Here is a 13,501-nt window from a genome sequence, read left to right on the forward strand (position 1 = left end):
TTTTCAAATGATACAAAATTACTAAAGATAGTTAAGACCCAGGCAGACTGTGAAGAGCTAATAAATGATCTCTCAGAACTGGGTGACTGGGCAACAAAATGGCAGATGAAATTTAATGTTGATAAAAGCAAAATAATGCTCAGTGGAAAGCAGATTCCCAACTCTACATATAAAATGATGGGGTCTAAATTAGCTGTTATCACTTAAGAAGGAGAGCTCAGAGTCATTGTGGATAGTTCTCCACTCAATGCACAGCGACAAGCAAAAAAGCAAACAGAATGCTTGGAATAATTAAGAAAAGGATAGATAAAAGGGGAGAAAATATCATATTGCCTCTATATAAATCCATGGTATGCCCACATATTGAATACTGGGTGCAAATGTGATAACCCCATCTCAAAAAAGTTATATTGGAATTGGAAGAGATTCAGAAAAAGGCAACAGAAATGATTGGGGTACAGAATGGTTCCCTTATGAAGAGCGATTAGTAAGACTGGGACTTTTCAGCTTGGAAAAGTGACGGTTAGGGGCAGATATGATTGAGGTCCATAAAACCATGACTGGTGTAGAGAAAGTAGAAAAGGAAGTGTTGTTTATTCCTTCTCATAACAAAAGAACTAGGGATAGGGTGACCAGATGTCCCAATTTTATAGGGACAGTCCTGGTTTTTGGGTCTTTTTTCTTATATAGGGTCCTATTACCCCCCATCCAATCCCAATTTTTCACATTTGCAGTCTAGTTGCTCTAACTAGGGATTACCAAATGAAATTAATAAACATAAGATTTAAAACAAATAAACGTAAGTATTTCTTCATACAACGCACAGTCAACCTGTGGAACTCCTTGCCAGAGGATGTTGTGAAGGCCAAGAGTATAACATGGTTACTCCACATCAAGAAAACAGGAAGAGGAATTTCAAAATTCCTGGGCATTTAAAAGGGGAAGGGTGGAAGGTGTTTACCTGGATGCACAGAAGCAGAGTTCAAACTTTTGACCAGAGTGGTGAGGATGTGCATTGTGGGACATCTTCCTAAGGCCTATTGCTGTGATAAAATCAATTGCAAGCATCTACACTGGCACTTCAGTGACAAAACTTTTGTGTAAAAATCCTTACAACTCTCGTCAAGATAGTTTAATTGTGTGACTGAAACTGATGAATTCCATTATCAAAAGTGGCTTTGCAGAGTGTAGACCTCCACTGTTTTTTTTTCACCAAAAGCTGCCTTTGGGCGAAAAAAACTTGGCAGTGTAGAATAGGTCTAAGGAACAATGACGAATAACCAGTATCCACACTGATGTTTCCAGCAGTTGTCTGTTGTGGTTTCCCACACCATGACATCTAGGAATTATTGAAGCACAGAGCACCATAAAATATGCAATTGACATTAGTAGGGTCAGTTCTCTATAATTCTTATCTCTGAATAACGAAAATGTCATTTTTCAATGTGTGAAGATCAACCAATTTGCTTCACCCATGAGAATATCCCCCAGTAGTGCATACAGTATTTCATATTAACAATGTCTCTCCATCCTGGCATTTGTACTGTGACCATCATCCTAGGCCTGGACAAAAACGAGAAGTTGTGGGAACATACAGTACATCCAGGAGACACAGTTCTGTCTCAGAGTTGGACACCTTCTACCCTACTCCATGTCAGATTCCAACATAATCAACTTCACCAACTTCACCAACTCCACCTTCATCCTGCTGGGCATTCCTGGCCTGGAGGCGGCCCATGTCTGGATCTCCATCCCCTTCTGCACCATGTACACCATAGCTGTCTTGGGAAACTTCATCATCCTGTTCATTGTGAAGAGGGAACCAAGTCTCCATGGGCCCATGAACTATTTTCTCTGCATGCTGGCTGTCACTGACCTCGTCCTGTCCACATCCATCCTGCCTAAAATGCTGGCAATCTTCTGGTTCAATTCCAGAGAGATCGATTTCAGTGCTTGCCTCACCCAGCTGTACTTCATTTACTGCTTCTCAGCGATGGAATCTGGGATCTTTGTGGCCATGGCTTTTGATCGCTATGTGGCCATCTGCCATCCCCTGAGACATTCCATCACCCTGACAAACCCCGTGGTGGCCAAGATTGGCCTGTCCGTGGTGCTGCGCGGCATCATACTCATACTGCCCTATCCCTTACTGGCAAGGCAGTGGCTATATTGCAGAACCAACGTCATCTCCCACTCATACTGCGAGCACATTGCAGTGGTGAAACTGGCCTGCACCGACATCCGCATCAGCAGTTACTACAGCCTCTCTGTGGCATTCTTTGTGATTGGTCTGGATGTGTTTTTTATCACTATGTCCTATACCCAGATCCTCAGGGCCATCTTCAGCCTCCCCACAAAGGATGCCCGGCTCAAGACTTTTGGGACCTGCGGCTCTCACCTCTGTGCTATCTTAACATTTTACATTCCAACTCTTTTCTCCTCCCTCCTGCACCATTTTGGACACAATGTGCCCCTGCATTTACACATTCTCATTGCCAACATGTACCTCCTTGTGCCTCCTATGCTAAACCCCGTCATCTATGGGATGAGGACCAAACAGATCCGCGACAGGCTGCTCTGGCTCATTACTCATAAAGGCACCTAATATTTTCTCCTGGTGCTCTGGCTCTCACATCGAGCAGAGCTTGCTAGTGATATGGTGCTGGGCTCTCTTCCCTGAATCACCTACTGGACAGTCAAAGTGACGTTAATCCTTTCCTGGCCTTGCTGTGCTGTGTCAGTGTGACAGACTGGGGAATCGGTCTGTATAGAACTCATTAACTTATAGGGTTGCCTCCTTTCTAATTTCTGTTAACTGGATCCCTGAGGTCCTTCCCACTTCTTTCACCAAGGTCCCACCCCTGTTGCTCAATCCTCTCCTCCTCTCCTCCTATCATTCACTGGACCATTATGACCTCCCACCCACCTTGATGCATTTGCACTTCCCAGGGCCAATTAGGCTCTTGAAATCTTATGTTTTTAAAAGAAAATGTAGCAATTAGCTTACAGGAATAATGTATCCCATTCTTATATTCAAGTAATAGAATTATATTAATAATCCACTTACTCTGCTCTAATACTAACATGTTCTGACATTTTTTGGGCTAGTCACTTAAGGGCAGTGGTTAGGTTTAAAGTTTTAATGTATATTCTTACTTTGTTACTAACTCTGCACAAATAGAGAGACCCCATCAGGCCTCTTGGGTTCTTTCTCAGCTCTGGGAGGGGAGTGGGGTACAGTACGTTAAGGCAGGGGGGAAGATACATCTGGGGTCTATATAACATCAGATACTGGGTAAGACAAGTGGTCTATCTAGCCTCGTATCCTATCTCACAAGAGTGCCCAATACCAGATCCTTCAAAGGGAATGAACAGAGCTGGAATATTCTGAATGATCCATCCCCCATTGCACGGTCTCAGCTTCTGGCAAACAGAGGCAAGGGACACACAGAACATGGCATTGGCTCCCTGCTAATAACTATTTATGGACCTACCTTTCATTAACTTACCTCGTTCTTATTGGAGCCCTGATATAGCTTTGGCCTTCACAACATCACCTGGCAAAGTGTTCCACAGGTCAACTGTGAAGAAATCTTTCCTTTGGTTTGTTTTAAATCTGCTGCCTACTAATTTCATTGGCTGACCCCTAGTTTCTGTGTTATTTGAAGGAGTAAATATCATTTTCTTATTGAATTTTTCCAAACCACTCACGATTTTATTTACACTCTCATATCCCCCCTTAGTCATCTCTTTTCAAAACCGAAAAGCCCCAGTCATTTTAATCTCTCCTCATATGGAATATCAGTTGGGTCAATTAGCCTATTAGTTGCATAAACCTTTCTGATCCTGTGTCATAACTAATAACTCACATTTGATTATATGAACCATCTGTACCCTTATGTCTTTTGGCTTTTACTGTACTCTTTGCTCACACTCCTCGTGCTAAGGGGCAGGAAGCTGGGGTGGAGGCATCTGTCAATAAATAGGATGGTCATTAAAGACACTCAGAGCATATAGAGAATTGCCTGAACAAAACAAACCAGTAACTGCATTCCAAATACAACCAGCTTTCTTCTGCTTCTCTGTGGAGATATATCTATCTCATAGAACTGGAAGGGACCTTGACAGTTCATCAAATCCAGTCCCTTGTCTTCACTAGTAAGACCAACTACTGAAGTTGCCCCAGATCCCTAAATGGCCCCTTCAAGGGCTGAACTCACAACCTTGGGTTTAGCAGGTCTATGCTCAAACCATTGAGCTATCCCACCCCTACATGGGTGGGCATGGAACCTCCCCAGAAGAGGGAATAGAGAGAAGAACGGTTGGTCCAGTCTTTCAAAAATACAGAGACTGGATGATTCAGAAGAAGCTGAGGCAGGAGAGAGGCACAAGGGCAGCAGAGGAGACTCTTTTGTACAGGGCTCTGGCTGCAGCAGAGACTGACTCCAGCTAGAGTTGAAATCATGACTTGAAGGAGTTTGACTCTGGACATTCAAGAGGGCTGTGACCAAATCCCAAAGAATGTTCCAGGGCAGTGGGAACACTGAGGCAGGTGTTGCATTGTCTTTTCCTAGATCTCATATCTCTTGTGCTGTCCAAATTAGAAGAATAGTTTTAGCAACCCCTTTTGCAAGCCCCGTTTGCAAGTCTGTTTGCTTTAAGGACCATGTGCCTCAAAGGACAGAAACTGGACACAGTATGTGCCGAAGGGGGAGTTTTGGGAAGGGTGCACTGAACCAACTGTAGAGTTTATGGGAGATGGGCCAAAGCTAGTCTCAGGTCCTTGGTGTTTGGTGCACAGATCTCAACTCCCAGAGGGAGGCACTAGAATGGAAGCTGCACCCTGAGAGTGGGCCTGGAAACTCAGAGCCAGAGGCAAGGCCTCAACGTGGCTCGGACTCAGGAAATCTTAAAACACAGGGATCCAGCATGTGGAACGCAGACAAAGTCATCCATTGGGGGTCCAGCAGCTGGAGCTTGAGCAGGGCCATGACAGCAAACCTGGAGCTGCTACACAGATGCTAGGGGACTATGTGCGGAAGGGGAGTGGGGTTGGGTGCGGAGGTGTCCACAAGATGTTCTCTTCACTCAGATGTGACTCCCCTGCCCTCAGTGTTTACCTGAGTGTTCTCATTCCCGGACAGATCCAGCCAGGCTCCCTGAGGAAATGTTTCCTGATCCAGACAGTGCCAGCTTGGGGCGAGGGAGGGTTTTTTTCTCTCCATTGGAAAGTCCTCCCCAGAATGGAAGAGGCAGGAAATCCCTGTTCTAGTGGATTCCATCTCAGCGCTCTCTCTCTGCATTTCCTCCATCTCTCCCTTTCCTTTGTAACTCCTCCCCCCCCACACCTCCCTCTCTCTCTGCCACTTCTGATGTGCATCCCACGCTAGGTGCCAGTTACAAACGCTGAAGGCGCCGTTATTCCCTCAGCTTCAGTGGAATTGCAGGTGTAGCGCTGTGAATCGCTGCATCTGAGAGCTGATCTGGCTGAGCACCACGCAGTGCGCATTAGTCTTTGTATTAATCCAGGTAAAACTAATTCCCTGCCCGTTACCATTAAGCAACCTGCTGAGTGCAAACTGCCACCAGCTCTGTATTAACCTGTCTGGAAGGATTGCTGGGCAGGTGGCAGCTGCATAGACAGGGCTGGAGGCTGCTGGAAAGATGTGGGCTCTCGTACAGCAGCAGCTGCTGCCCTGTTCCCTTCCGCAGCCTTTGTGGGGATGTCGTGGCAGCAGGCTTGCTGCACAGCAGTAGATCTATGGAACAATGGGTACCCCAGCTCCCGTGGATGAGAGAGAATGGGGGAGGGGGCTGAGGAACTCCAGGCTGATATTTTCAATGCTCGTGGTCCCTAGTAGCTGCTCCATACAAAGGGGCAGCACAAGATCAGGACTGAGGATATTTGAAGCTGAAGCCAGCAACTGCCCCCCTCAGGGCTGTGTAGGTTTTGGCAGCTTTCATACTGAGGACACATTATTAGGGGGAAAGACCAGCAAATTCTGAATTGGGCCTACCAAGGAAGTCCACTACATGGCTCGTGATCACATGGGCAAGGGAAATTTTGGTGGCATGACAAAATTGCCACTGCATAAATATACAACCAGACCCCCTTAATCACCTTCCCAAAGACCAACCCGGGCAGTGCTCGGTTTGCAAGGAGGCTACGTTCTTTTGGGATTTGCCATGAAGTTGTTGATGGTGACTGACGGGACAAATGGCTCTCTAGATACTCTGGCAAATGGTCTGTTGATCCAGTAATGCGTGTGAGGCTGAGGTCTGGCAAACGGAAAGTGCATGTGACATTTGCTGAACAAGGGAAATGGGAAGGACATTTTCAGAGGGTAATGTATTGCTTGTGTGCTATGTAGTGGGGAAAACACTCTTTCATTTTCCTTTCCTCTGCCTTCCTCCTGTGATACACACCAGAATGTACAGTAGTCTTTTCAGGACATGGATGTATCACTACATCTACACAAATGTAGATCTTAGAAAGCTCTAGTTTGAGAGCTATATTACTGTGACACGCTGTACCCTAAAGCAACACCCTGGCACTGCCATGTTCACCCGTTATATAATTGCAATGAATCTTCTACCAAATATATCATGTGAGGTGTCTGTAGAAAAATCCTGGTTTTCTGAGTAAGATTATCCTATTTGTATGCATGTGTCATTTCTGTATCTAAAGTATGAATATTGGCTGTGTACTTGTATTTCAAATGTGTTTGCTCCTGTGACAACCAGAAGAAGGTAGTTTACATCCAGTCTAGCCAGCAAACTGTGAATGGGCTTTTCAAGTTCATGGCTCATCAATGAGCACAGTGGGCCATGGAAGAAATGTATCCTCCCCTAATGGACTTTCCTGGGGATGTTCTCACCAGAATGAGCGTTATAGTCCCTGCTATGACTTATAGTATCATGTAGGGGCATGTGACCAGCTCATGTGACACTGGACTCCATCTTCTGCCTGTACTTTTACACTAACCATGCTGGGGGCTTTTGCTTGGAAAAATGAAGTTTTCCCTCATACTGTAGAAACTAAAAAGGAGAGAAGTATCATCATCATTTGGTCTCGCTCCCCCCACAACAGAATATCTGAAAACATGACTACAGGAAAAAAAAGAGTTTTACTGGGGAGGTAGTCCTAGGCTGGAAAGGAGAAATGAACTTGGTGAACTGTTTATACCATCAGAGTGAGACACTGCTTGACTCAAATCCTATCTAGCTTATAGAACTCAGATTGTGATTTTGTTTTATTTTGTAGGTAATCTACTTTGATCTGCACACTTATTACTTATGATCACTTAAATTTATCTTTCTGTTTCTAATCCGTTTTATATTTGTTTATCTAAAATATTGTGCTTTGTTCATGCATGGCTGGCAAAAGCATTTATGTAACTCAGATGGGTGTGTCCCTGACTTTGAATGTTTGTGTGAGTGCAGGACCTGAAGGGGGTTGCAGCTTGTCACAGGCTCACAATGTGAGGAGTGCTCAGATTGGTATGCCAGAGGGATCAGTTCCCCAGTTCCAGGTTGCACCTGGGGCAGACCATCACAGTAGTGCTGCAAGCAGAGTGAAATGCACAGCTTGGACTGCTTGAGATTTGCACTTCATACGCTGGTGTGGAGAATTTAAGTGAGAGGTTAAGTGTGGCAGCTGGAGATCAGTCAAAGTGGTTACCAGGTGTTATTTTCTGTTTTCTTATTTTAGGAAAAGTAAGTACAGCAGCAAAGCAGCACAATGAGTGAAAACAGTGAAACAATTATTAAATTGGAGCTGTTCACATTGCAGACTGTAGAAAAATAAAACAAGAACATAGAAGAATTTTGGAGCTAAATCAGGCAGAGGTTTCCAGAATGCAGGCAGAGCACAGAATAGTTATGGAACAAAAACAAGAAGACATTGAGGAGGAGGACGGAAAGCAGTAATACCGATTGGACTTGCTGGAAAAGCAGAACCAGAACCCTGTGACTCCACTGATTCCCACCTCCCCCAAAGTCTATAAATGGGAATAGTTGTGTCCTGCATCCTGACGCAAGAAGGAGCGTTCTGCAGGGATGTCAGAGTGAAAGGGGAAAGTCCTAGGAACTGCTGAGGGAATGGGAGAAAGTCTCCTTGATTTGTCAGCAGCAGGGGGAAGCGTTGATGCTTCCAGGTCTGGGGGGTGGTTGAGACCTAGAGGTGAAGATAGAGTCTCCTCAGTGAGGAAGGAGTTTGTGAGGAAGGAGTTTGTATTGTCTGTCAGGGACAAAAATATCCAGATTGCAGCTTAGCAAGGGGCAAACCCAATGCTAGGGAGCACAGGTAGCTGTGTCCTGGAGCGGAACCCCGTGAAGGGGGATGGAATCGTAGGGACCACTGACAAAGTGGGTGAGGTTTACTATAACACCCCAGCAGAAGGGAACACCACTGAGGAAAGGCGGGAGTTGTAGCATATGCAAGTGAGACAACTATCCAAGCTGTTCGATGTCAGTCTTTCACAGCTGAGCAGGGGATAGCTCCCAGGCTGGAGAGCACAGAGGTCTGTGTCCCAGAGGGGGGCCCAGAGAAGGAAACTGGGGAAGGACTAGATGAGGTACAAGAATGTATCCTCACTGGTCACATGGGGGAGAATGTCCAGGATAGAATGGCTGGTTCGGCATATTTGCACTCAGCAACCCAACCTATTGTTCAGGTTTTCAAAGCCAAAGGTGTAACTGACATCCTGGCAGGAGGCAGTCACACAACTGACCTCTCTGGGATATAGAGAGGGGGGACAGAGGGTACCTCAATCCAGGTCCCGATTTTTCAGGACTTTGTTTCTGATGTGTTTGTGAAAACTAACTCTGTCTCTTCGAGATCCTGCAGAAGAAATGGTTGTTTGTGAAAATGTTAACGACCCACCTGAAAGAGGGAAGGAGGAAATTCCCTGGGCTGGGAATACACAGATAGGGCTGCTGAGAAAAGACACAGCTCTTAGCCCGGAGAGCACAGATCACAACCCTTGAGGAAAGGGGGATGGGAAAAGTCCCAGTGCTGGGAATGGGGATCACAGGGAAACCACTGAAGAGGGATGGGGAGTAAATTTTTGGAGGGGCATAATCCTGGGATTTGAAAGCAGCTCCACAGAGGGCTAGCTAAAGTGCAAAGTCCCCTTACATCCTTATGTCACCAGACCCTGGCACACCAAGACACCAAAGATGACTTTACACTGAGATCTCATACCGAAGGAGATACTAGGGGAGAAGGAAAAACAGTAAATCAACACATGTTAAGGTTTGGGGAGGAGTTGAAAGACATAATTGATATTGAATAATCTAAACTATCCAAGCACAAGGCGTGATATTCATAGATTCATAGACTCAAGGACTGGAAGGGACCTCGAGAAGTCATCGAGTCCAGTCCCCTGCCCTCATGGCAGGACAAAATACTGTCTAGACCATCCCTAATAGACATTTATCTAACCTACTCTTAAATATCTCCAGAGATGGAGATTCCACAACTTCCCTAGGCAATCTATTCCAGTGTTCAACTACCCTGACAGTTAGGAATTTTTTCCTAATGTCCAACCTAAATCTCCCTTGCTGCATTTAAGCCCATTGCTTCTTATTCTATCCTCAGAGGCTAAGCTGAACAAGTTTTCTCCCTCCTCCTGATGACATCCTTTTAGATACCTGAAAACTGCTATCATGTCCCCTCTCAGTCTTCTCTTTTCCAAACTAAACAAACCCAATTCCTTCAGCCTTCCTTCATAGGTCATGTTTTCAAGACCTTTAATCATTCTTGTTGCTTTTCTCTGGACCCTCTCCAATTTCTCCACATCTTTCTTGAAATGCGGTGCCCAGAACTGGACACAATACTCCAGTTGAGGCCTAACCAGCGCAGAGTAAAGCGGAAGAATGACTTCTCGTGTCTTGTTTACAACACACTTGTTAATGCATCCCAGAATCACGTTTGCTTTTTTTTGGAACAGTATCACACTGTTGACTCATATTAAGCTTGTGGTCTACTATGACCCCTAGATCTCTTTCTGCCATACTCCTTCCTAGACAGTCTCTTCTCATTTTGTATGTGTGAAACTCATTGTTCCTTCCTAAGTGGAGCCCTTTGCATTTATCTTTATTGAACTTCATCCTGTTTACCTCAGACCATTTCTCCAATTTGTCCAGATCATTTTGAATTTTGACCCTGTCCTCCAAAGTAGTTGCAATCCCTCCCAGTTTGGTATCGTCCACAAACTTAATAAGCGTACTTTCTATGCAAACATCTAAATCGTTGATGAAGATATTGAACAGAGCCGGTTCCAAAACAGACCCCTGCGGAACCCCACTTGTTATACCTTTCCAGCAGGATTGGGAGCCATTACTAACTACTCTCTGAGTACGGTTATCCAGCCAGTTATGCACCCACCTTATAGTAGCCCCATCTAAATTGTACTTTCCTAGTTTATCTATAAGAATATCATGCGAGGCAGTATCAAATGCCTTACTAAAGTCTAGGTATATCACATCCACCGCTTCTCCCTTATCCACAAGGCTCGTTATCCTATCAAAGAACGCTATCAGATTAGTTTGACACAATTTGTTCTTTACAAATCCATGCTGGCTATTCCCGATCACCTTCCCACCTTCCCAGTGTTTGCAGATGATTTCTTTAATTACCTGCTCCATTATCTTCCCTGGCACAGAAGTTAAACTAGCTGGTCTGTAGTTTCCTGGGTTGTTTTTATTTCCTTTTTTATAGATGGGCACTATATTTGCCCCCTTCCAGTCTTCTGGAATCTCCCCCGTCTCCCATGATTTGCCAAAGATAATAGCTAGAGGCTCAGATACCTCCTCTATTAACTCCTTGAGTATTCTAGGGTTCATTTCATCAGGCCCTGGTGACTTGCAGGCATCTAACTTTTCTAAGTGTTTTTTTACTTGCTCTTTTTTTATTTTATCTTCTAAACCTACCCTCTTCCCGTAAGCATTCACTATATTAGACATTCCTTCAGACTTCTCAGTGAAGACCGAAACAAAGAAGTCATTAAGCATCTCTGCCATTTCCAAGTCTCCCGTTACTGTTTCCCCCTCCTCACTGAGCAGTGGGCCTACCCTGTCCTTGGTCTTCCTCTTGCTTCTAATGTATTGATAAAAAGTCTTCTTGTTTCCCTTTATTCCCATAGCTAGTTTGAGTTCATTTTGTGACTTTGCCTTTCTAATCTTGCCTCTGCATTCCTGTGTTATTTGCCTATATTCGTCCTTTGTTATCTGACCTAGTTTCCATTTTTTATATGACACTTTTTTATTTTGTAGGTCACGCAAGATCTCGTGGTTAAGCCAAGGTGGTCTTTTGCCACATTTTCTATCTTTCCTAACCATCGGAATAGCTTCCTTTTGGGCCCTTAATAGCGTCGCTTTGAGAAACTGCCAACTCTCCTCAGTTATTTTTCCCCTCAGTCTTGATTCCCATGGGACCTTACCTATCAGCTCTCTGAGCTTACCAAAATCCACCTTCCTGAAATCCATTGTCTCTATTTTGCTGTACTCCCTTCTACCCTTCCTTAGAATTGCAAACTTTATGATTTCATGATCACTTTCACCCAAGCTTCCTTCTACTTTCAAATTCTCAATGAGTTCCTCCCTATTTGTTAAAATCAAGTCTAGAACAGCTTCCTCCCAATATAATACAAATATTTGGAAATGCCTACTGTTGATAAAAGATATCCCTATGGGGATACTGCTTCTCAGCTAACACATGTAGAAAGGCTCAAAGATTGTCACAGCAGGGAAATTATACACCTGGTCTTCTGTGTAGAAGGAGAAACTGAGGCACATCTCCCCATGGAGTTTGTGAATATCTATGTTGAGCTATCACCAGTTGGAAAAGCACAAAGGTTAACAATGCCACACAGATACAGAAAGAAGTTTTCTGGCAACCCAGAGAAGGCATTTGCTGGCTTTTGAGATCACTAGGCTGATCTACACAATGTTGAGAGGTACAAAGAACTTTTTAAGAACATCTGTGGATAACATTAAAATATTTCTAAGTATTTCTAATACTTGGGCATACTGCCACCACCTTAGTCAGTGACTAACATTCCTGCAGTAAATGAAGTGGGGAGGTATCACAGCCTGTGGCACAAACAACATCCTGGCACCTTCTTTGTGTTTTGTCAAATTCTGAAGAATGTGTTTTTAAAACGGGGAACGTGCTGGGTCATCATCCGAGACTGCTATTACATGAGTATACAGAAGAATGCAGGGAAAAAACAGAGCAGGAGACATACAATTCTCCCCCATGTTAATTTTTTTAAATGAACATTATCATCATGGAATCATATCCTCTGAAATGGTGGCCAAAGCCTGAAGGGGCATGTGAATTTAGCATATCTGGCATGTAAATACCTTGAAATGGTGGCTTAAAACATCTCACACGAATGCCTGTTCTCACTTTCATGTGATGTAAATAAGAAGCAGACAGCCTTATCCCTGAAAAATGTAAATAAACTTGTTTGCCTTAATGATTGTCTGAACAAGAAGTAGGACTGAGTGGACTTGCAGGTGCTAAAGTTTTGCACTTTCATGATAAAGAGACTGCACTGCAGAACTTGCATTTTATCATTTTACAGTGCAAATATTTTAAATAAAAATAATAATATATAGTAAGTGCTTTGCATTCTGAGCTGCAAATGTAGAAAAAACTTCCCAAAATAGTTAATAAATTTCAATTGATATTCTACTGTTTAAAAGTGTGATAAAATATGATTAATCACAAATATTTTTTCAGTTAATCACGTGAGTTCACATTGATCAATCGATAGCTGTCATCTGTACGCTATTCATATAATCACTAACTATCTACGTTTCATACTTAATGAATCTGTTTGATTGTTTTTGTTTTTATTTTTATTATTATTATTGTTTTTTTTTTACCTATGGCAGTGTGTTCTCTGAAACGCAAAAGGGAATTATGCTTAGGAGCAGGGGCTGGTGCACACTACTTTTCACACCGAGGAGGGACAGACTGGGTAATAAATTTACACTGATCAGGCTTCTGACAAGGGCCGAACAATACAGCTCCGGGGTCCTAGGCTGGGGACCTTTGGGGGAACTGCCTGGAACCTCTCTATTGTTGGTTCATGAGTAGCTAGTGAAAGTTTTAGTGTAACTGCAGCTGACTGTGTTCCTGTCTCCACACGGCTGTGTAAGTGTATAACGTGGAGAGGATTGCAGCTTGGAAAAGCCTCACACTGTGAGGGGGGCCCAGATTGGTAAGCCAGAGGGCTGAGTGGTATCCCAGTTCCAGGTCCCACCCAATGAACAGGCCCTGCTGGATTGTCAGTCCATTTCCTTCTTGTCATGATCTCAGTTACTAACAGAGAAACGTCAATAAGAGCAGGGAAGTGAGGACTCCTTGATTCTGTCTGTCATTCTCTGTATGACCTTGCCTAAATCACATATCCCCATACCTCAGTGTACCTATCTGCATAGTGGGGATATGTTCATAGTGACTTTACTTAGCTAGGTGTTTTCAAGA

At 44.0% G+C, this 13,501-nt stretch overlaps 1 protein-coding gene across 1 annotated transcript; it reads left to right on the forward strand.

The window, feature by feature from the left end:
- Positions 1–1,636: 1,636 nt before the first annotated feature.
- Positions 1,637–2,605, forward strand: LOC127036546 (olfactory receptor 52M1-like). The gene has a single exon (XM_050927608.1). The coding sequence runs from the start codon at positions 1,652–1,654 to the stop codon at positions 2,603–2,605; it is 954 nt and encodes a 317-aa protein (XP_050783565.1). The 5' UTR covers positions 1,637–1,651.
- Positions 2,606–13,501: the final 10,896 nt, after the last annotated feature.

This window comes from Gopherus flavomarginatus, chromosome 1 (assembly GCF_025201925.1).
Source record: "Gopherus flavomarginatus isolate rGopFla2 chromosome 1, rGopFla2.mat.asm, whole genome shotgun sequence".
In the NCBI taxonomy this organism is placed as follows: domain Eukaryota; kingdom Metazoa; phylum Chordata; order Testudines; family Testudinidae; genus Gopherus; species Gopherus flavomarginatus.

Bases quoted from the DNA above. Each gene is read 5' to 3' on its own strand.
- LOC127036546 (XM_050927608.1), top strand. From the start codon at position 1,652: ATGTCAGATTCCAACATAATCAACTTCACCAACTTCACCAACTCCACC.